Source organism: Stegastes partitus, unplaced genomic scaffold (assembly GCF_000690725.1).
Source record: "Stegastes partitus isolate 25-593 unplaced genomic scaffold, Stegastes_partitus-1.0.2 Scaffold23, whole genome shotgun sequence".
Taxonomy (NCBI): domain Eukaryota; kingdom Metazoa; phylum Chordata; class Actinopteri; family Pomacentridae; genus Stegastes; species Stegastes partitus.
Genome location: NW_007577754.1, coordinates 31135 through 53195, shown reverse-complemented (window position 1 = coordinate 53195; position 22061 = coordinate 31135). Strand labels below are relative to the sequence as shown.

General features: G+C 39.2%; 1 protein-coding gene across 1 annotated transcript; it reads right to left on the bottom strand.

Moving 5' to 3' along the window:
- Positions 1-377: 377 nt before the first annotated feature.
- On the bottom strand, positions 378-20873 carry rgs4 (regulator of G protein signaling 4). Its single transcript, XM_008295461.1, has 7 exons — positions 20863-20873; positions 9001-9004; positions 7482-7646; positions 7089-7196; positions 5591-5655; positions 3371-3534; positions 378-2109 (listed from the first exon to the last, which is right to left on the bottom strand). Exons 3-7 carry the CDS (start codon positions 7523-7525, stop codon positions 1864-1866), a joined length of 627 nt encoding a protein of 208 aa, XP_008293683.1. The 5' UTR covers positions 7526-7646; positions 9001-9004; positions 20863-20873; the 3' UTR covers positions 378-1863.
- Positions 20874-22061: the final 1188 nt, after the last annotated feature.

Genomic DNA, 22061 nt, shown 5'->3' with positions numbered 1-22061 from the left:
CACAAGTCTCATTGACAGTTACAGAAATCGTTTGATTGCAATGATTGCCTCTAAAGGTTGTGCAACAAAATATTAAGTTAAGGGTACCATCATTTTTGTCCAGGCCTGTTTCATGAGTTTATTTTTTTTTCATAATTCTGTTAAACCCCGGTTCAAAAGTAATGTCTGATTCTCATTGGTTAATTTTCCTAGAATTTTCATTTATTCTTGCTTTTGTCAGATTCAAGTTATTTCTGTGACCGTTGTGGGTTTTTCTTTCATCAACCGAGGGGCACCAACAATTTAGTCCACGTGTGTATACATACTGTGTAACAGTGGTGACTTATACTCTGGTGGGATCATTAAACTAAAGTAAGACTGAGCATACACACCACATGTTGTCATTATCCAGCACATAATTTTATTTGTGAGAATAATCAGATACGACATAAATAGGACATGGACATTATTTAATAAATATCTACACACAGTATGTCATTTTTGATCCATCACAGTATACATTTAAATAGAACACTGTCATATGGAAGGCCACCAAAATATTTCCAATTGAAGTAAATACATTATTAAGTACCCTGCACAAATTACACTGAACATTTGAACATAAAATCATGGGTTACAAGGGAACACTTAAAAATGTATCAAATAGACACTATTTAAACTTTTCACCTGCTATTTAGTAACTATATGGCATGCAACAGAAAATCCCTACGACTGGTTCTACTACTGAGATAAAAGCATGCTTATAATTTATACCAGAAGTAGACAAAGCCAACATATTGACAGTGCAGAGATCACGTCTAGATGTTTATACTGCAAAGTCTGTTGTTAGTATGATTAAGTGTTAAACTTACTTACATGAAACAATGAAACCAGACATTGATAATATCCATCTACTGTTGCACATGTGAACATGTGATCTGCAATAAGCAGGGAGTGGGAAATGAAAAAAAAAAACTATTGTAAAGCTAAGTAAGTAGTAAGCAATGGCTAAGTAATTGTAAAATTCAGTCAGAAAGGTGGAAAAGAAGTGTAATGTGGCCATACAGCGATAGCCAAAACTTACTGCAAATTGAATGAAAATATTATGGTTTTTGCTCTCATGATCTGCACTGGGTTAACTATTTTATGTTATATTTTAGAATATATTAAAATATTCTTTCAAATGTGTAAATCTTTTTATTAAACACAGTCAACTTCCATCTTTATGAATTTGGTGCCAATGTTGTCATCATTCACTGAGAAGATGAGTTTTTCTTGAAAGGCTCTGAACATCTTAGTTTGAAAATATTGGTACTTGCCATAGTTATTACTTAAAACAAAGAATCTGTGATCTTCTACTGATATAATGTGGTAGCATTGTTATTTAAGGTGTGCTCATTGGGTAGAGGTAGCTTTAGATTGTTTCTGTTGTAACTATCAATAATACCTGGTCAGAACATGGAGAGTAGGTTATGTTTTGCAGTGAAACCAGAAGCAAGAGCTAAATTTCGCAATGCAAACATTTAGTTACACGTCTCTATTTGTGTTGTATATTAACATGTTCAATATTCAACCAGTCTATATCAACCTTTCTGATCTGGAAAGACACATTACAGCTGATGGTGAGTGCAGAAACACGAAATATTAACATCTTCCTTGGATGTACTCACAAGAGAAACATTTCAAATTCTTAACTGGTGCCCAATATCTGCAGGAAGTATCAAAAAAGGAAAAAACATCTCTCACATGAATCTTTTTAAGTCACCATCAAAACCACTGTTTTTCTGACTATATAAACACTGGACACACAAACCTTAGTAACTTTGCCAGTTCCTCACACATTAACAGTCTTTGGTGCCTTTTTAAGTCTTGCCTTCTTCCTGCTTAAGCACCACCAGCTAATGCGTCCCTGTTGTCAGCACCCTCACAGTTTTTCTTCTCGTTCTTCCCCTTAACAGTGGAGATCTGTTTCTGACACAGATCCTGCATCAGTTTGGATTTGAGGAAGCGCCTGTAAGAGTCTTTTTCCATTAATGTGTAGATCATCTTCTGAGCCTCTTCAAAGCAAGACGGGCAGGCGTTCTCGACATTCAACCTTGTTTCTTCTCTAGTCGCTGCATCTAAGTTCACCTTAAATTACAAAGAGTATGAGAAAAGAAGAGTTCAAGGTAAAAAGACAAAATGTGATGGCATTTCAAGGGTATGAACTTTTAGTTTGACATACAGATGACTGACAAATTAAAGGAAAAACCCAGATAAAGTGTCATACTGAGGTATAGTAAGTTGTCTCAAACTATGTCCCCACTGTAGGAGTCAAACATTTAGACCTGTACCGTTCTCTTGGGGTACACTAGACATGCACTTGCCCTGTTCCTTTCTGTAATTGTCAATGGACTGATCTTGCGGACAGTCTATTGAAACACAAGCCACCTGAGTGATCTTTGTGACTGAAGCTCCTGCCATCAGTGTCCCAACACTGAACCCTCTTTCGAAGACAGTTAGATCTTTTCCTCCTGTCATCTTCCGCAGGGCATGATTGGATGTTAAAAGCTTAACTGTCCTTTGTAGTGCACATGTGTGGAAGCATCTGCGTGAGTTGTGTTTCTCCCTTCATTTACTTAGGCTTGTCCATTCATTTGTCACAGACTGTACATGGAAAAAGACCATCAGAAGGGAAGACTGCAAAAGCTTTTCCTTAAAAAAGCAGTATATTAGCTTTTTAGCTCAATTAAATACATGAGTTTCAAACAGTAAAGACAGAAGGCAATATTGAAAATCCTGACAGTTCATGGGAAGTACAGCTCAAGCAAAACCACCATTAAAACCATCATTAGGCAAAGGACAAACTTGGGTGAAAAGTGCAGCAAGTTGCACCTTTTCAACTCTATTTTCTCTGGTACAAACAGAGATCAAAAGTGAACCTAAAAGCACTGAAATGAGTAATGTCTTAGATTTCCCTCACCAGTTCTAACCATCTACCTTCCCTGGATTAAAACCACTGCAATTTTCTCTTTGATCAGCACCATGACTGAATGGTCATTAACAGTGTTATTCACATGTATATTCATAGCTATGCAATCACAATTAGCTTTAAGTATTCACTTCACTGGAGGGGAATGTGCAGCTGCATTAATAAAACTCAAGTGTGTTTGTGGCTCTCAAACATGTCAGCGATTGCTTCCTTTACTTCGTCTTTTTCCAGCCTCTCTTTTTTGCCTCTTTGGAGTCACTTTTGGCTTGCTGTGTTTTCCGCATTTTACACTTTGTGTTTTTCCATAGAAAACTGCCCAGTTAATACTTTTTATTTTATTATTTATATTATTTATACTTATCACACACACACACACACACACAGATTATATCACCAGTATTATTGCATAAATATCTTTACCTCATTAGGAGCATCTGCCTCAACATATTGCTGGTAGAGCTGCTTGGCTCTGGTTGCCAACTTGGAGGGTGTGGTCTTCTTGTAGTCCTCACAAGCGACCCAGAAATCCATGTTTTCTTCACTGAACTCTGACCTCAAGAAGCTGGTGAAGACAGTGCGACCAGCTAATACAGAAACAGAGAGAATATTTCTTTTTAACGACCAATGCATTTTACAGACCCATTACTGCAGGTATAGGCATGTACAGTACATAATAAATGCAACATCACTTAAATATTTCTAAATTGTACCAACTTACAGTAATTGTATCACTTCTAAGTTTAGCAGTAGGGCATTTCCTTCTGTCTGTAGAATTAAAATCTAACAGTATAGATTTGCTCTTTTAAAAATAGAGGCCCCACAGCTTCACCTTTCATGACTGAAATTTAAATCTTTTCTTTTTCTACATTTGATATGACCACCTTTATTCTTATATGTCAGACTCAATTCTCATCGGCATGGAGAAAACCAGTGTTGCACAAACTTCTGAAGATGTTCTGTCATTCTTCAGAGACAATGTTTCAGGTGCTTTTTGCTGGAGGGTTTCACGTTTTTCTTTAAAATATATCAAAAGTGTTCCATTAGATTTGGCCAGGTCATAGTTTTCACTTCTTTTTTTTTTCTTGAAAAACTCTTGTGTGATTTTGGCAGTGTGCTTTGGATCATTTTTATGTTGGAATACTCCTCTCCTGCCAACTTTATGCAGTCTGGGAGTTGTCAGCCAGTGTTTCAGTATATCCACAGGCATTTATGGTGACATCCATCCATTTTCTATACACCGCTTAATCCTCATTAGGGTCGCGGGGGGGCTGAAGCCTATCCCAGCTGACTTAGGGCGAAGGCAGGGGACACCCTGTCGCCAGTCTATCACAGGGCCACACTTAGAGAAAGAAGCACAATCACATTCACACCTACGGACAATTTAGAATCACCAATTAACCTCAACATGTTTTTGGACTGTGTGGGAGGAAGCCGGAGAACCCGGAGAGAACCCAGGCTGCACGGGGAGAACATGCAAACTCCACGCAGAAAGATTCCGGTGCCCCCACCGGGACGCGAACCGGCAACCTTCTTGCTGCGAGGCAACAGTGCTACCAACTGCGCCACCTTGCAGCCCATTTTTGGTGACATCTATAAATATTATCTCCCCAACAACTTTTGCACTCATGTAGCCACTCATGTTGCATCCTGTCTTGAATATTGCAGTAATCAAACCAGCTAATAGACGTGCGCAGTATACGAACAGATGCGTTTTTATAGACGTCATATTATTGGAAAATTCAACAGCAACAGCTGCACTGCTGCAAAGTTCTACTTGACTTAGAGTACAAATTGAAATGACCACTGCGGTCATGATATGATAAACAAAGGAAGACTGAACCAATGAGAGCTGACAGATGTATACGGGAAGGCCGAAGGAAGACGATTTTAGAGGTCAGTGGATGAGGTCATGGAACTGAGCAGATCAGAACTCAGCTGGTTCCCGCAAGGCCATCGCTCCCATTTTCTGTCTTTACTCACAAACAGTGTGATTCTCAGAGGGCTAATGCACAAACACACACACACACACACACAGACACAGACATACTTGTTACTGGTCAGCACGCCCTGAGGGGCCATTCAGTACTGCCTTGTAACACGTAGCCTAAAACCAGGGCATGAGAATGGAAAGAGGGTCTGTGTCTGCGTGCGCTTCAAACTTCTGTGTCCCAGCCAAGCGTCTTTAACCTTTCTTTCACATCATGATAACTGTGCTAATGTGTCAGATGTTGTGAGCAGGGTGATGCTACTTAATTAGCATTTATCAGACACCTTACCATCTGCTGTACTTTCGCGATTTTACTTTCAATTTTGTGGCTTCCAACTGCGCAACATGAGATTAAGCATCACATTTGGGATGGTCAAAACCTTACTGGCAAACCACGAGCAAGGAATGTCAAAGTCATGGCCTTGTCTAATGGTATTCCCATGGTTGCACAATTGTGTGCACTTTGGTCATTTTATAAATCCAGAGAGACATTCTGCTGAGAAGTAATGAGTCAAGCATCTGCCTTACAGTTACTGGCAGCATTATTAGGATCAAACAAAGTCCTCTGGACTTGCGTTGAGTTTGAACAATCATTGCCTTGCTCTCATTTAGCTTCATTTTTTTAAGGTGTGAAATGACAGTGTTCCACTTACTGTCACTGCTCATCATGTGGCTGAAAGACTCTTTCCATTTCTCCACCTCAGCTCCATTCGGTTCCCTAAAACACAAAGAATGCTTTTTAAATAAGACGACACAGACTCACCATATAAGCAATTAAAAATATATGTATTTCAATGCAAAGCAGAGACTCCCGAAATTTGCGTTTCATTAGCTGCAGAGTTTTCATCCCACACAGCATGTACTCCCAATTTTGTACTGAACTATTTCTACTGTCTGAAAAAATAAGGTTTAATAAGGTAGTTGTCAGGCCTCCTCCACTGACTGAGGTGGAAAAATCAGCCTGTTGATTAAATGCGCTCTCACCTAAAAAACTGTATTTAGAAAATAGGAATTATACACTACATTTATAAGGACGTTTTCCTTTGAGTCTAAATTACAACAGCTCATCCAGCTGCACCAATTCAATGATCAACATTGCAGTAAATCTAATCCTGCCGGCATGGGTCATGTGACATTTGCTAAGTAAAACCTTTAGTGTAACAATGCCTCCTTAAAGATTCCATTACCTTAGAAACAACAGCAATAATGATAAAAATCAATGCTATACCAAGTGAGAAAAGAGCAATCTATTAACCTATATTATACATCACATGAGTTATGGTCATCGATGCAGAAAGACTCTGAGTGCTGTGCATGAAGTGTGTGAAACTGCTGCTGAACACTTCTAGCAGGAAAACTGAATATTGATTATCTATAACTATGTCTGTATGGGTTACATGTTACAAAAACAGAAAGGTCAGAGTAAACACAGCCACTGCTAACTTTCTCAAAAACAACAATAATAGGCTTCCTGTGGAAACACAACCTGCAGGAAGGTCAGGACCAAAATAAGCCCAGAACAAGACATAATATGCCTTCAGTGATTATATGTCAATCAATTATACAGATGTAATACATTTTCCTCACACTCGCCAACACCTGCAGAGTAGAATTACGGTCATCAAAGGAAACACAGACTGTTTTCAGAACAGACACTTATCCAATACATTCGAAAAATCAAGCAGGAAATCACTACCCATTCCTCTGTTTTCTCATCATCTCTTTTCACTTAAACTTTAGACTACTGAAAGAAATCCTTCATTCAGAGACATGTCAATATTAAAGGTCTACAGTTTGCACTTTGCACCAGCCAAGACTCTTTCCTTGTTTCAGCACTGAAGGTGGATAAAAAGTAGTTGTAGTCAGTGAAAATGCCCCTAAGACACATATCATTTTATTACTGCGGAAATGTGTCCTCACTGGATGCCGCTAACACAAACCCCCTTATCAAGAACTACCAGTGCAGTTCTTCCACATTTAAATACAGTGCATAAATTCCTTTTAATGCAATATGTATGAACCAACAATTTGTAGCTTTAGTCATCAGCCTTGTGAATGTACTTAGATTCTCTTTTTGAGCTTTCTTTGGGATTGAGAGAATTAACATACTATTCTAAATTGTGCATAAACTGAGCCAACAGCTCCTCTGACCTCTTTGCAGCAGCAGTGGCAGTTTTCTCCTTTCCCTGCTTCTGATCGGCTGCTTGGGGTTCAGGCTTCTGGAGTAGAAAGCTGATTTTGTGCTTGATGTCTTTGGCACTGTGGAGAAGCAGACAGTGAATAGGGAGTGAAATGCAGTTGAACTTGTTTGCATTAACAATATCTGCGCAAAGACTTGCTTGCACGAAGATCTGCTTTATGTAAACAAGCGGTTCGCAGATTGCCAGCTGTTTTCTGTGTCAGTCCTTTATTTTAAAAAAAGTTACATTTTAAATATTTAACATGTAAACAGATCTTGTTCAAAAAATACTTTTACTTCAGTAATTTTTGCAAGAAGACAAAAACACCTGCATCCACCTTCTGTTCAAATTACATTGAGCTTACCTTTTCAAGCATGTTGCAGGAAGAGTTGCAAGTCCTTTACACATGATATGTGTATTGAAGATCCAAAGTCAGTACTGTTGTTGGAAATAATAACAAAGAGATAACAGTGCACTTGTGAGCAAATTTTTTATAGCAACGTCCTTCTGTATTAGACAGCAGGCTGCGCTTCTCTCCGCCCCCAGCCGTGGTTTTATACCTCCAAAATGCACTGAAAACTGGCCAATCACACCAGACACACACAGAGGGAGATAGAGAGAGAGAGAGGGAGGGAGGGAGAGAGAGAGAGAGAGAGAGAGAGAGAAGGCGAAGGGGGTGAGAGGAGAATAAATGGGGGAAATTTACAGCAGATGGGGTCATATGTAACCAAAACAAAAGGTGTTTTTCACGGACTGGGTCGTTTCAGGCATTCAAGGAATTAGTGAGGTCATCCCTCTGTGGAAAAAGACCAGACAGCTATATCACACTGCACAAAAACAAAATCGAGGCATGGACATAGTCACAAGTCTGTGATTTCCAATGCCTTCAATGAGGTATTTGTGGGGAAGTGCTGTCCTTTGTTTTTACGCGTGTGCTCACTTTCAGTTCAATTTACAGCACGAGCACGTGAGAGCTGTTCCCTTCAGTAACACCCGTTCCAGTATCATATGAATACAACATACAAGTATCATAGGATCCAGGGTTTTTTTTTTTATTACCTGTCTGCTTTGCACTAAAGGGGTAAAATGAACACACAAGTTTAAAATGTGACTTTTAAATGGTGAGGCCTGATAAACGTCTCAAAAAGTTACATGTTTTAGTAAAATATAGATTTGCATTTTTCCTACCTCGCCAAAAACCAAAGGGTCCTGTAATGTTTTGCAGCTTTAAGTTGCTCCATCATTTTGTCTGTGCACTGCAATAATGTTCATCAGCACACTCATATATAGAAAATGCATGCCCCAATTCAATAAGAGAGTAATTGTACACAGTATGTATTATAATAATCACCCTGAAGAATACAAAAATCAACATACTTTATCTGATATTGACAGAAAATGATACAGTGGACACGTCTACAGATTAAATGTTAGTGAAATAGCCGTCTGTTGGCCTCACATGTGGACTTGTCAAACCAAAGTCCAGATTTCCACTGGTCTCATGACTATTCCTTGTGTTTCTTGGTGCAAGCTGTTCTCTTCTTCTCTGCCTGTCTCAATAGTGGTTTCTTTGTAGCAGCTCCACCGTTAGTTCACACAATCTCCTCCCTTGATGTTGAAATGTGTCTGCTGCGTGAATTCTGGGACGCATTGACGTGGGCTCTAATCAGAGGTGCCATAAATTGTTGTGTTTCTGAGGCTGAACACTTGCTCTACTGTTGACGTGATGAGAGACAGTTTCTTGAAACTTCCTGTACTGACTGATCCCCATGTCTTTAAATATTGATGGGCAGTTGTGTCTCTTTGTTTCGTTGAGGGCTTCTTACCATAAAATGGATGACTGCAACAGCTGAACAGGATTACTAGCTGTACACCAGCACAACATAACTGATGGTCACAAAGACATTAACAAGGCAAGAAATTCCACCAGCTAACTTTTAAGAAGACACTATCCAGAGGAAAATCTTACCACTCAAAGCTTGCTCCTCTATAGCTTCAAAATTGTCATTGTCATTCAAACCTTGTTTTAGTTTTGAATATACTTGAAACTTAAAGGACATGCTTCCTAACCTTGACAAATGGTACAATTGAGCTATATATCTAAAATATATATATATAACTCTGTACAGCTGCTATTTTGTATTTGTATTAGTATTAAACAACAAGTGAGTGTCTCAGTTTAAGAAACAAAACAATAAAAAACATAAGTCTGAAACAAAAATCACAATTTTGCCTCCTGAGCTAAAGAAGAGCTTTGAGCAGTAAGATTTTCCTCTGGCGTTAACTGGAAAGTACTGCAGGTGATGAAGCTTGTTAAGATATTAGCAACAGTGTGAAAGGCTGTGATCAAGGTAACCACTGGCTACTTTCAGGAATCCTAATATGAAACATGTTTTGGTTAAACATTTTTTTTCACTTTTCTGTAAAAATCAGGGCACTTTCAACACAGCACAAGTCTGAACCTCATGCAGTTGCAATAACAGATTGGTCATTTGATGTAGTGTCCATTCATACCATGTCTCTCTCCATCAGTGTGGGGTGTATGTGTAAATTAAGCTGTGAGAAAGATTATCCAATCAGGTAATTATCTTGCTCAAACACACAATAAATCAATAGAATACATCACAGCAGCTTATATAAAACTGAGCTTTAATATCTGCTGCCAAGAAACAGCTAGAGGTAATCCAAATGTCCAGATGGCTAGACTTTTTAGGATCTGTGGTGCGGACAAGTCCTCTGGCAGAATACCATCCTACTCTACATCTGAGCATCACAATCTCATCAAGACTTGACCTCAACAGCCTTAAATTCAGATTTCTTTACATCCATGAATACAGAAGTCACTCAACCAGCTCAAAGTGATTTTTGAGGATGCAGTCAAGTGGTTATTGTTATGGTAACTGTTTTTCTAACCACTGCCGGCATCCGTCGTCTGAAGTGGCCAGATGGATGATAGAGGGCAATAGTGCAGAGAGCCACGTGTTTGGGGATCAGTGATGAACTGAAATGGATTATTTAACAAAAAAAGGTCTAAAATTAGTTTGGAAGCACTCCATAGAAATCAGTGGATAAAACCATGAAGCTGGATGTGAGCTATAATTACTGATGAATAATAAATCCACACAGTAGCAATCAGACTGCAAAAACTAAACCAACTTGAAACGTCCATTCCCAGAGTGATTTCAAAGCAATGTGTGCCTGTTCACTGGTCATTTGATGTTACATCTTATCACACATTATGGGCTAGTTTTATTACACTGTATGATTCATTTTCAAACAATAGAGAAACTGCCTGAGACAAGTTAGAAACAAAGTGAAGAAAAAGCATTGAGTGAAAATTCACTTACTACCTTTGTTATACCTGTCTTCAGCTGAAGGAGTTCGCTCAATTCTCATCAAGCGACCAAAGTAAGCTCACATCAGCTGAGCTATCACCAGGACATCAGCTCCATCCACTAAAGAAGACCATGTGGTTGAAAGCTCCTACGACAGCCAGTGTTTCCATGATCAAGAATGATCATTCAGTTACATCAAAAACACAAATACAGGTGGACTTTTGCAAATATTTATCAAAGTAGGTTTGGAAGTAAAATAATACTAGAACTAAGAAATGAACTAAAAACATTTTTCATAAAATGAAAGTAACAAAAACCTTGTATACGTGTAGCCCTGTGACAGACTGGCGACCTGTCCAGGGTGTTCCCTGCTTTCACCCTGTGGCAGTTGATCATTACTTGGTCTTGGTTTGATGATATTGACTACAATACAACCAATAGTGCTGTCTCAGTGCTGGAGAATGGTCTGACTACATCCCATGATCATTCTCCTGTAAGGGCAAGCGTTTGCATGCAGGAAGTCAAGCACTGTCATTAAAACTAGCAGGCCCGCCTTATTGCATGATCTAAACCCTCAGCATATTTTATAATTTTTACCATTTAGGTTGCTGCTCAGCTGTTGCTGTTTCTTGTCACTAAAGAGATTTTGTCACAATAATATGAAAAGGTGGGGAGGATGGTGGAGTGGAAATGGCTGGCTTTCACCAGAAGTCTAAATTCTGTGAGTCAGACTATGCTGACAGCTCATAAAATACTCATATATCATTTTTTAATAAACACTAATAAACAATTTTGTCCCAGCAAAAGGGGCAGAAGTGCTCATTTGAGCCTTAGTTCCGGCATGACATATTATAAAACAGTATCACCATAAATCACATTGCCACCATAGTTTATGATTTATTGTATTGTTGCACAGTTAACTACAATGTTTCCACTTCCCAGTTTTCACAGTTTGCACCTGGTGCAGCTTTATGAATAGCAACATTGTCAGGAGAATAAATAGCCAGCAGGGAAGCAGATGCCAGACCACGATTTTAAAATCTCATTTAGTTTGCTTGTTTCCTTTCAATATGCATACATTATTAAATAGACAATTAAAAACTAAACTACATATAAAATATAAATCGTTTTGAATCAGTGGCCACTTGAGATGTATTATTTCTTTACAATTTAAAGTATTATCCTCAGTCACCTCTCTGAAAAGTGTTGAGGGACGATGAAGCCTCTGAGGAACAACGTGCTGGCCAGACTGCTTTGATCAGCTCATTTATCTCGACGTGAAAGGACAAACTGATTCAGCATCTGCAGCCTCACTCCCAGATAATAAATAAATGAGATTTAGCGATAAGCAAGCACATGTAGGTTCAAAGTCCGGAGGATAACCATCACAGTAAACATCACCTCCTTCTTTCTCTCGCTCTCTCGGTCTCCTGGCACCCATTTTACACATGACCTCACATCTTAATCTTTCGTCCAGCACCATTTTCCCTTTTATCTGATGCTTAGAAGCAGCTTGGACTCTTGTCTGTAAATGATCTAAGAGCAGCTCAAGCAGAAATGCACCTTTTTGATTTGTTGCCAACATTTGTAGGCATTTAAAACATGGAGAACTGCCAATGGTTTCCTCTAAAAAAGGGATGATTTCAAACAGTGCAGTGGCCACTTAAAAAAATGCTGAGAAAAGGTTGCAATGGTTGTTTGTGCATTTCACAAGCATTTTTAACACAGTTTACACTTCCATCTTTAAAAACATAATATCGTCTATGCAATATAACATCCCACCTACTACAAATGACGGTCATGGTGCGGTGCTTGTTTGGATGACATATGCTTTTTATTTTCCATGTAAGCATAATCATATCTGCAAATTCATTTCACTGTCCTTCTGTGTCCATCTGTAGAAATTAATATAGCTCAGACATGCTTACGACCAAGCATTTAGAATTTAGAAAATATTCACAATGTAATTAGTCTAATTATGTTTCCATCATCTCACACTCATCAAGGTACTTGACGTAGCAGAGACACAACTAGCAAAAGGGCTGAGCAACAAAGCATAAATTAGATTTTACAAACTTATAAAAAATCAGCACATCTCGATTTCATGGGACATACTGCAATATTTTGTTTTCTCTTCACAGTTTGAATTTTAACACAGTGGTGGTCGGTGAGAAAGAATAGGTCTGTTTGGTTACTGTCAACGTGGAGCTGATTATGCATTTTGCCTTGCAATCTCCTGTTGTTAGCCTGCACACATCCAGACAGCAGGATATGATTAGAGCACCGGAGGCCAGGCTTACACAGCAGCAAGGTGATGATGGCTCTGCGTGCTCCTGGCACATACGCAGCCAAACACAGACATGCAGCTGTAGCAGGTAAATGCACAGAAAAGAGTTTGGGCAGAACCAATATTTGAATTTTAGTCATAAACATCTCAGGCTAAAATGAAACCTTAAGAAAATACTGTAACTAAAACACATAGCAGCCTACAAGGGTATATTTCACACATAGACACATTGCATTTTACTTTTCAAATAGTAATCTTGCATACTTTCCAATGTACTAAAGAGGGATTTTGAACACCTATTTGTGTTGGAATGCTGAACCATTTGATATTATTATACTTGTTTGAAATGAAATGAAAAATACCGTATTTATCCCAGAAGGGAAATTCAATAAGAATTTGAGAAGTATAGAAAAAACATTTTCAATGTTTCAATCAATGTCAATCCAACAATATCATTTTTTTCACTGTTGCTTTGGACCAAAGTGTTTGAAGAACAGAAACTTGGTATTATGTTTCCTGTGAAATATATTTATTCATGCAAAAAAGTTTGCCGTGCTCCAAGTTCACACCTGTCAATCCAGTATACAGGGTGACTGTTCTTGGCCGAATGGAATCTAACAACATGACACCTCTGTGGTGCACTGACACAGCAGCAGTCGGGCAACAAAAAGCATCCCGGGAATTAGTCGATCAACAATTCCTTAATTACAAAGCCTGCAATCTTTTCATTCATACTGGTCATCTGCTAAAATATAAAACAATGAAACTAATTTTCCTGATTTTTCCCCTTGATGTTTTTGTGTACTGAAAGCAGAAATTCAAAGCTGAATTAATGTACTAATGATTACACACCTAGTTTGACTTAACAGCTACTTTAATTGAATGATTTATTTAAAATACATCCTTACTATTTATTCTATTTAATGTGATGCAACAATGATAAATGATGTGCTGTGCTCTAATTTCCTTCACAGTCACACAGTTACATTCAGTAGCACACCTCTAATTGGATCTGTGTTGGTTCCTGCTCCTCCTCCTCCATAATTTATCTTCCTTGTTTATGTTCACCTGTTTTTTTGATTGGGTATCTGGAAAATATTTTTTACCACTGGACTGGCCATCAAATGTCCCAGTCCTTAGAATAGAAATGAAATGATATTCCATAGAAATGATGATTATTCTAGAAAAAAAGATCAAATGTACATGTTCATTTTATCCATTTACAGTCGATGTTAACAACCACAAGACATTTTAAATGCCTGTACACTGCAGGTAATCATTGGAAATGATCAAATCTGCAGCTTTGAAAACACAAGATTAACACAAACATTTAGTTAGTTCATTTAGCTGGTTCACAGCACAGAGCATGTAAGCATAATAAAACAGCTGCTCTCTGCTGTCTGCTCCTCTGATGTTTCTGTCTCTTCATCATTGTCCTCATTATGGCCTGGAGCGTACTTGATCTGTTATGTCTTAGCCTTTCTGCACCACCGGCTGAAGTTTTTCTCTCTCGATCCATTTTTTGAAATGAGCACTCAGTGTTAACTGTCTGTGTTAGTGCTAGCAAATTTCAGTTGCGATGGAACCTGCTACCTGCTAATTTGCATTTCACCAGATGTGTCGTGGCACCTAAGATGACCAGTTGAATATATGTATAGAGGCATAATGGCTGGTAAGGAAGAGGTTATAAAATATCAGCCCTGGTGAGATAGATCCAGTGGGAAAATTCCTGAACTGTTTCTTTGGGGTAAAAAAAAAACAACATAACACCTGGTACCATGAATTCGCAGATGAAAAACCGGCAAAGTCACTTAATGTGTTATCAAGATACTTTTTTTTTTTTTCATTAATCATGTCATTTCATTCCTGAGAACATCTCTATGTTCATAGACTCCATTGACTATGTAGCCAGTCAAATCGTATTTATGTGTAATTACAATGAAACTCCTGCTAGCTGTGTAACATGCAGAGTGTTTACATTGTAATGGTTCATGCATCCTGCAACAAAACGTGTCACAAAGCTGGTGACACGTGGCAACCTAACCTGCTTCCTTATTTTTCGTTATGTACTTTTGGTCCTGTTTCTGTGACAGAAATGCTCCATGCACATGTTTCACGGCACAAGGTGATAGGTTCTTATCAGCTTCTATCCCAGGATGTGGTAAAGTTATCACTTGCATTGAACAACAGGGGGCACAGTCTGTATATACGCAACCCCTTGATAAGACGTAGCCACAAAATGACCTATACCTTCCTAGGTTTACATTTAAATTTCAAAATTGTTATTGACTAAGTTAGGCAGCTTAAGGTAAGGGCTAAAAAAGGAACTTTGCATGGAGTGAGAAAACCTTGCACAACTTGGGAGCTAAAATTGGCTAAAATAACCCTAAGGAATTGATGTCAGACCTAAATACATCAACCAGAAAAAAACAAGACAAATAAAAAAAAAAAACTGCATGTTGGAACTTTACTGTCAAACTTATCCTTATTAAGAAGAATTCTGGACTGCTAGAGTTAGTTTAATAATCACGTCTTATCTCACCTGTGGGGGCTTTCGGGTGGCAGTAGCTCAGTTGGTCGAACCGGTTGTCCACTGATTGCAAGGCTGGTGTTTTGACTTGGCTCCTCCACATAGAAGGTGTTTGTAACATATGTCTGTTTGTGGAGAGATTTTGTTTGCAGTCACAAAACTGCACACATGTATGTCTGAGATCAAAATGAAGATCAGGTTCAATGATAGATATGGTCAAAACTATGAGAACTGAGTATTCACATAGTCCTTTTTCCATGAATACTGAGTGCTCTGAATTGGAACATCAGCATGTTGACAGGTGTCATTGCATCTCAAGATCGTCTCTAGTTGAGAGTCAGCCTTCAATTACACGTTGTTGTTTGACACAGGGTTCGCACAAAAACTAAGTGCAGCTTTAAATATTCAGGAGCTTGTTGGCAGAAGACAAGGGATGTTCTGTCAAATCATGTCCACAGAGGAGTTATTATTGCCATAACCGCAGAGGTCACTTGCATACACTGTATATAACAGATGGGCATCACTACCAACATTACCTATTAGTTAATGGACTACTGTTTTGAAACCTTGAGTTTAGCATTTGAACATTGCGATCTTGCTTCTCTGAATACGGATGGAACAAGCAACGGATGAATCTGACTGGAGAACCTGTAGTGAATGGCATCTGCAGTGACCTGTCAGTCACGAACGCACAATGCTAAAGCAGAAGGTAGTGCACTAAACCTAACTTTGGCAGTTTTGTTACATTTTTAGGTTTAAAGGCACAAACTGCAATTTTAAGCTGATAGAAACCACAAAAGTAAATTGCCTTCACAAAAGCAGAAAGACATGTGAGATTTATTTAAAACAGTACTCCAAACACAGTTCAAATACACGTTTTACGATATAATTTGTTGTACTAACTATAGATGAACTCCGAATACTCTTGTCTGTAGGTCATATGAGGTTAATTAGATTATGTGTTTATACAGACTCACAATTCATCTTTTATTTTGTAGAGGGTGTTTTCAGTAGGTCAAGTTTCCAAAGCAAAACGTCACAGCTGATGTGCTCCTGCAAGTACTGTTTTGACCAAAACAAGTGAACTGAGTGTGATTCGGAGGACTACCAGTTATTTTAGGTAACAAGCTGACAGGAGGACAGCCATTAGAGTTCAAAAGTTACATGTTTGACGTGTGAGGGTGTGGGACACCTCATATTTACAATTCTATTAATGGCTCCAAAGGTCAAGAACAGCCAAGACAGCATCTCAGCGCTGAATATAGACCTTCATAAACCACATCAGGTGACAGAGCATAGCCTTGGTGATGTGGCAAACCCTTAATAAATAATCTCACTCAAGTCTCTTCTCAACACCCCTGATTTGACAACTCCTCTGAGGAGCAATGAGTGAGCCCTTCATTACCTGTTAACTTCGATCCCATCAGTTTGGAAGAGGACAGTTACCGGAGGATAATTGTTTCTCTTGTGTGGTCAAGAGCTTCATCTATCGTCTGGGGATGATGGATGAATCTAATGTGGAAATTAAAGGAACACAGCTGGCAGTACCAAACTGACATCAGTATTCCACTTAGACTTGGGTTGTTTACTGTCTTCCATTTACAAAAAGCTTTTAAGAAAACTGACTGGTAATGTATTCCAGTTCACATTTGAGGGTACATTATGCAAAGATTCAAAACACATTTTTCATTGTCAAAGTTAAAATGAGAGCATGATTATATGAACAGTATATGTAGAGGTCGATAACCTGAAATTAAATTGGTAATAAGATGGTGAGCTCATTTTCAACTCAGCTGCCCCCCATTATGACTCAGTAGACGTGTGGCAAACCAAGATGTGCTTTTTCGCCCCATTCTGACTCTGGATGACATCTCTACTATGACAACATGCACAATACATCTTCCTGATCTACACCTTTGCCCTCTGTCAGATGAGAACCAGAGAATATTAACGTATAAGAAAAAAGTGTGAGGAAGAAAAGGTGTTATAATGGCTAGAGAGGGATGGTTAATATCCACGTGGGTGGTGCTACAGCCATCAAAGATTGTTGCTTATGCCTTCCTGCCAGGAGGGTACACAGTTTTACAACACAACAGTGTAATTTAAATAGGTCAATATACTCATTTTTCGCTGCATTATAAGCAAAAAGTGAATACTACAAGCTTTACAGAGGTAGTTGTAATATATAATAATGATAAAAGAAATCTGTCTCTTCAGTGTCACGTGGGCATCAGGTACGGTACCTGTGGAGTGGCAGACTGGGTTGGTGGTTCCCATTTTCAAAAAGAGTGTGTTCCAATTACTGGGCATCACACTTCTCAGCCTCCTCGGGAAAGTTTACTCTAGGGTGCTGAAAAAGAGGCTCTGACCAATTGTTGAACCTCGTATTCAGGAGGACCAATGCGGATTCCGTCCTAGTCGTGGAACAATGGACCAGCTCTTTACCCTTTCAGAGCTGCTGAGGGGGGCATGGGACTTCGACCTATCAGTCCACATGTGCTTTATGGATCTGGAGAAGGCCTATGACCGTGTTCCCTGAGGGACCCTGTGGGGGTACTGAGGGAGTATGAGGTACCAGGCTCACTTCTACAAGCTATTCGGTCCCTGTACAACCAAAGTGCAAGTTGTGTGCACATTTTCGGGAATAAGTCGGACACGTTCCCAGTGGGTGTTGAACTTTGCCAGGGCTGCTCCTTGTCCCCGATCCTGCTTTTGGTCTTTATGGACAAGATCTCAAGGCACAGCCAGGGTGAGGAGGGTGTCCGCTTTGGGGACTTCAGGATCGCGTCTGCTTTTTGCAGATGACGTGGTACTGCTGGCGTCATCAGACTGTGACCCTCAGCACTCACTGGAACGGTTTGCAGCTGAGTGTGAAGCGGCAGGGATTAGATCAGATCAGTACCTCCAAGTCTGAGGCCATGGTCCTCTGCCGGAAACCGGTGGATTGCCTGGAGGGAAGTCTGGAGTGACCTGCTCCGCCTGCTGCCCCTGCGACCTGACCCCGGATAAGCAGAAGAAAATGGATGGATGGATGGATGGATGGATGGATGGATGGATGGATGGATGGATGATAATAAATCCCATAGCAATCTATAGCAGCTATGTAAGGATGTTCTTCAAGCTAGCATGCTCACAATTGACATGCTGTTTTGCAGGTAATGATAATATGGATGCTAACATTTGCTTTGTTAAAACTGATGTGATGTTTTTATGATGGTGTAAGACAACATCTTAAGGAGTCACCTAACTTATCATAATTCATTCTGTGCTAAATATCAATGACTGACCAAATTCTTCAACAAGACATCAAATTTTTGTCTCAAGATGTTGTGTAAAACTAGAAATGTCAACCTCACAGTGGCACTCAAGAAAAAAATAAAAGGATCCTTTAAGTCCTCAGATACACGTGGCAGCCTCCAGGGTGGAAATTAAGTGTGTGTAGAAGTGCCAAAAACTGCAATTCCTTTGGTGGCCACTTGAGGCTGGTACAAAAGGTAGCTCAATCCCTATAAACCCCCATGTTAAAATGTCCAACTTCACAGCAGAAATAAGCATACTTGCACAAACAAATGTATTGGTCTCTGTAGCTACTTTCCCAGTTCATGACAACTGTATGGTAACTCACCCATTTAAATTGCATTAAAGTTATTCAAAATTGAGGGCATGGCCGCCTTGAGTATGACAGGTCGACAGCCAGAGCCAAAAACACTTAAAGAAACCTATGTATGACTTCACGGAGGGTTCGTACATCTTTATTTACAGTGACTGTTAGGTACATTGTTTAGCAACTTTATATATCTCTACACAGTGTTTTGGTAGTCAAGTGGATGTTGTGATGTGAAATTTTGCAACAGATGAACAAAGTTATTTCAAGTTGTGCACAAATGCATAAATGGAATTAGGAAATCCAACAGACTCCCTCTCTAAAGTGACAGATCTTGTTGTTGCGCAGACTCACAGTTTCACATTTAAATTCTATGTGGTTCTATATATAGTGTAATTAGGGAAATGCATACTCTGATGGCAACCTCCTGACAGCAAGAACAGCTGCTATGTTTATTGTGTTTCACTGAACAACATGAAAAATCCCAAAACAGAAAACTGTGTGCAACTGTTTGCCGTTAATAGGATATTGATTACAGTACACACTAAATGACATACAGACAAATCACAAAACAATCATCCAGTTTAATTTCAGGTTTACTGTGCAGACAGTCTCTAATTTTAGACTGCACGTGGACATCAGTAAGAACAGTGGGACTCTCTCTTAAATGATCACCACCAATACTGGTGCTATACTTTGTTTCTATTGATTACTTGTCAGTCTTTGTCTTTTGTCATTGTGGTGTTTTGATGACATCAAAGAGTCTTAAGTTCAGGCTGTTTTCTTTACACTGTTAACCTCTATATACTAACTACAGTTTCTTTCTCTGTTCTTTGCAAGTGAAGATGGAATTTTTCAAGCCAGCACAACTTCACTCTAACACTATGCAAGCTTTTCGACTGAGGACTCTTCACATTAGGGCCTAGACAGTACAAGAACAGTTGTTTTTAAAAAATGTCACAGCTGAGGAGTTTTTTAATGGCAAGTTGAAACACTGTCTTCTTCCAGTGACTAAGGGTTGCTCGGGAATTGCTATAAAGCGAGTTTTCATTATGCATGCTCAGCCGTGACAATTAGCATATCGAACCCAAACAAAGTGGACTTTTCCAGCCCTGGCTAAATGATCCGTAGCACAGAACTCATGGTGCTTGTGCAAAAGGGAGAGGGAAGGCTACTGATGTGACTGTTTAGCATTTGTGAGTAAGTCAGTCATGGCAGCCCATAATGAGATGTGATGAGGCTACGTGTCGAACAGCATGCAGGTTCAGATATCAAAATTGCAATTCTTGGGTGGCCTTGTTCCCAGCTTTGATCTCACGTGGTGACAGCACAATGATGGATGAGTCCCCCACGTGTACGTTTGTCTGCATACTAGAATCTGTGTCACGTTTAAGTGCTTGGCACTGTGTGTATTTGTGAGTTTGCCATAAAATTGCTTGCATATATTAGCATTTTTTTGTACTTGATGTCTGTGGAAGGAGAGTAAGTGCTCTCAGAATGTTTTGTCTCCTTGTCTAGAAGTCATGAACTTCTGGGTTAATGGGGGGCACTTTGAGAATATGTCAAAAGATGTGCACAAGAACTCATTTTTCCTTTTAATGGCTTCTTCACAAAACTCACTTCCAACTCCTGAATGTCCTGCTGATTTACAGCTGTATACATCTCGGTCAGCTTTCAAAACTTCATTTACTAGTCTCACTTTTGTCTGATTTTCAACATATTGCAAGTAGTCACAGTTAACTTGATACAATAGAGAACTGATTAAATACTTTTGTGTCTTCAAAGACATCAGTCAAGTTCAACAAATCATCTACTCTCTTCTGTGCAATGCGGTGTTTCCTGTGTCCACTTTTCACAAACTAATGAATTAAACTATTGATTCCAGCGCCTCCTCTGCCTTTGACAAAATAGTTTATTTTTACAATGACAGCTTGTTGGCCTGATACCTAAAATCTGTTGTCTGTGTTTACCAAAGCCCCTCTTCAGCACAGAATTTGCTCCTCCAGGCTGGACACCTCTCACATTTTTTGTTGCTGGTAATGCATTCACTACAACCCTCTTCATCAGTAATTGAAATGTCAGATTTACCACTTGAAGAAAGTTGATTAAAAAGTAAAATAGCACTCTGACGAACAATTGATTCATGTTCTTGTTTGTATAACACATTCATGTACACTTGCAGAAAAAAACTTTGTTGGTGATTTGAAACCTACTATAATGATGAAGTCATTAATGTGTTAGTAATAAAGTTCATTTATAAGATTGTATAAATGAAGGCCTGCCTACTTGACCGAATGATTACAGTTTAGTGCTCCACAGAGACAGTAACTGCTCTATAAAGAGTAGGTTTCAACACGCACATCTTCTGTTAAATATCATTACATCCATGGTTATGTCATGTAAACATTGACTGTTGCAGTCAGACTGAGCACAGGCCCCTCTAGAGACCAAACTCCAACACTGCCATCCTGCAGACAGCCTGTGTTTTCAGATGACCATGTTGCCACCACGGGCCACAGCTGTTGTAATGTGGTCTTTGTACGAGCAAAAGTCAAGTCTCATATGACAGATAGGAAAAAAGGAACCTCTGCTTATTGTAATATTGTCAGACTACATATGTTTTATTATGGATCCAACGCGTTTTTAATATCAGTAGACAGCCTGTCAGCTGTTGTATTTCTGCTTTCCAGTGCAATATATCAGTGGTAAATATCACTGAGGTACCTGAAGTAAAGTAAACAGCTCACAGTGCAATGTGTCTGTATTGATATTGTTTGTGCCATGACCTGAGGCATCGTAATTATTTGGTCCCAACCCAGGTGGCATGTGTTTTCCTGGTATATTTGGGTCCCATCATGGACTGTCTGCCAACTGAGAAGGTGGAAGCAGCCAAAGCTGGCAAAATCCTGTATGCTGGCAGAGCTTGTTTGTGGGTAAAATGAAAACAAAATAATATCAAAAATGGTGTGCTTGAGTAGAATGTTATTACATTCAATGTTGCCCACATAAAATGAAATAAAAATCCCAGATTTACTTCAGCTCTGCAAATGAATGCACCGATTTTGGTAATTCCGCTGAAAGCCATTATTTTTGGTGCAAAATTGCTGCTGTGACGAGGCTTTTTATATCAAACACAGTTCAAAGTTCAGCTTTATTCTCATTGTACAATACAGAGTTTCACAGCAGAA